Raw genomic sequence first — 2888 nt, 5'->3', positions numbered from 1 at the left:
TATATATATATATATATATATATATATATATGTTTGTGTTTGAGAGAGAGAGTGTGTGTGTGTGTGTGTGTGTGTGTATAAATTTGTATTTTAATGGTTTTTAATCAAAAACCAAATGTTAAACACTAGAGATAAAGTAAGTACAAATTCACACCTTTGTTTCATCTATATTACACATTATGTTGGAATGACTTCAAGTTTACTGTTTTTCACACATGCACACAAATAGACATTTCCAAGAACCTGTTGTTATTAGCTGCCTTTTAATGATTTACCACATGGAGAACTAACTGGTAATTAGAAGTCAGCTACTCTCAGCAAGATGTTGCTAATTGTCTTGAAGTATCAAAATATCACTATAAAAATATGAAGCTACCCTTCAAAATAAATGGTACAGGCAACTTGTTCAAAAAGTTTAAAAGTAAAAGTAGGAACAACATTTAAAATGCACAATAAAAACTTTATTTGGTCAATGGTCAACATTAAAAGATTAACAGCTTAATAGATATTCCTGTTGGGATACCTGGACAAGGCAGACTATAATGTAAAATTCTGTGTTAAAACTCCAAATTGTTCTGCTAGGTCTAGCCAGGGAATATGAATAGTTTAGAGCATTTTGAACATGGTGATTCACTTCAAAATGACTCAGTACTATATGAAACCGCTATATGACCAAACGTATCTATTTGAGATCATGACAATCACCAGACGCTTGATTCTCAAACCAGCATATATTAGGATATGTTAGAATTGGTTCTCTTAGTCTAATCAAACATAACTTTTTAAATAATACTCATAACTAACTTCAGAGAGATATGTTAGAAAATAGTGATAAAAAAATTAAGCAGGCAGTAAACTTTAAGAAAATACCTATAAAAACAGTATCTCTGTATTGTAAGCTATGTTATTTCCTTTGATATCACATATACTAGATAGTTTTTATCACTAACCTCAGCCCTGTAAGGAACAAAAATTGCACTTGCTAGGTTTCCTGCAATCCCTGAAATGATATAGACAATTCCTATCCTAAAAGGACCAGTTAGTTTCTCTAGGTCTCGCATGAAGTAGAACTGGATGATAATAGTAATGAAAAGATGTACAATCCTGCAACACATAAAAACAACTTTCAAAACTTGCCACAGTTGAGCTTCAAATTAAATTTTCTATAAAAATATATAGTGAGATAAGGAATTTATATAATTATTAATATTTCTTTTTTTACAAACATCATATTCTTAATCATGCAGGCTGTCACTGAAGAAGAAATACATATTGGAAAACTAATTATTATTACCCGAAATAAATACATTCCATTTATTTGAAGATTAACGGTTTGATCCTCTTGCAGCAGACATTGGCATTATGCTTCATTGATGTCTACTTCAATATATTTCATTGTGGTATGATAAGAAATTATTTAACTTACTGAAGAACAAATATAACTTTGGCATTTCATTGTTGTTTACTTCAATATATTTCATTGTAGTATGGTAAAAGTCATCTAATTTGCTGAAGAACCCATACAACTTTGGCATATTGTTTCACTGTGGTATGGTAAAAGTCATCTAATTTGCTGAAGAACCCATACAACTTTGGCATATTGTTTCACTGTGGTATGGTAAAAGTCATCTAATTTGCTGAAGAACCCATACAACTTTGGCATATTGTTTCACTGTGGTATGGTAAGAAATCATCCAACTTGCTGAAGAACCCATACAACTTTGGCATATTGTTTCACTGTGGTATGGTAAATCAACAAACTCTAAGCAATTACATCCAACATCAATTAAATAACATATGGATTGGACATTATTAGACCAGTTAGTTCAGTAGCATTGAATCTTCTCAGTCTTTACTTACTGGCAGTGATGTAATTACCTATGATGTAATTGTCCAGATTATTTAATAGTTATTCCTTGAAGAATGTGTCAAGAATAATTTTTTTAAATTAAAATCAGAGAAAGTAGCATACCTTTCACTGTAATATTTTCAAAGTGATGAAAATGAAATTGATTATAGCTAGCTTATTAGTTTGATGGTTAATTGAATAATGAGCAGGTTAATTAAAGAAAATAATAATTAATAATATAAAGTTTAAAAAATGAATAAATAATGTAATGTTAAATATTCCTTACCTTAAGTCTGAAGTAAATAATATTCATGGAAAAATTACACTTCATTCATATTATGAATCAAAGAAATTAAACTTTTTAAAAAAACATTATCATAATGAAAAAAAGCTCTGGGACTGGGCTTGAACCTAGGACCTTTGGTCAAAAGGGCCAATGCTCTATCCAACTGAGCTATCCAAGGCTTTTTTTTTACAATAAGAATGAAACTTCATACTACTTTGTGTTGCTGTGGTCATACAATTAATGGGTTGATTTATCACTATCAGACAAAATACACGAGTCTAACTAGATCACATATATATTTATTACTGCTTTATTTAATTCATATCATAAATCAATGAAAATAAACTTTTTAACAAACATTTATTACAAGTTGAAAAGCTGACAGTCCAGGTGAGATTTGAATAGAACTACTAAACCAGCTGTTACAAGAATTTTCACGTAAGTATAACTATTGAATCAAAAATCCTACACTGGCTTTAACAGATATAGTATATCACTGTTTAGCACTTACTTCCATGGCTTGATAGATGGCATCTGCTATTAGTTAACCTAGAGTGAATGGATTCATTATTTTAACTAAAGAGTGAATGGATTCATTATTTTAACTAAAGAGTGAAAGGACTCGTTATTTTTTAGCCAAAGAGTGAAAGGACTCTTATTTTTTTAGCCAAAGAGTGAAAGGACTCATTATTTTTTTAGCCAAAGAGTGAAAGGACTCATTATTTTTTTAGCGAAAGAGTGAAAGGCCTCATT

At 30.0% G+C, this 2888-nt stretch overlaps 1 protein-coding gene across 3 annotated transcripts in view; it reads right to left on the bottom strand.

Moving 5' to 3' along the window:
* LOC106466365 (inactive rhomboid protein 1-like) overlaps positions 1 to 2888 on the bottom strand; it is a 65999-nt gene that overhangs the window by 2068 nt on the left and 61043 nt on the right. For all 3 annotated transcript variants that reach the window (XM_022394358.1, XM_022394359.1, XM_022394360.1), the window contains one exon: positions 951 to 1104. In XM_022394358.1, the coding sequence (XP_022250066.1) occupies positions 951 to 1104 (154 nt within the window). The remainder of the gene's footprint in view (positions 1 to 950; positions 1105 to 2888) is intronic.

Source organism: Limulus polyphemus, unplaced genomic scaffold (genome assembly GCF_000517525.1).
Source record: "Limulus polyphemus unplaced genomic scaffold, Limulus_polyphemus-2.1.2 Scaffold2237, whole genome shotgun sequence".
NCBI lineage: Eukaryota > Metazoa > Arthropoda > Merostomata > Xiphosura > Limulidae > Limulus > Limulus polyphemus.
Note: the sequence above shows the minus strand (reverse complement) of the source record. Positions and strands in the feature narration are given on the sequence as shown.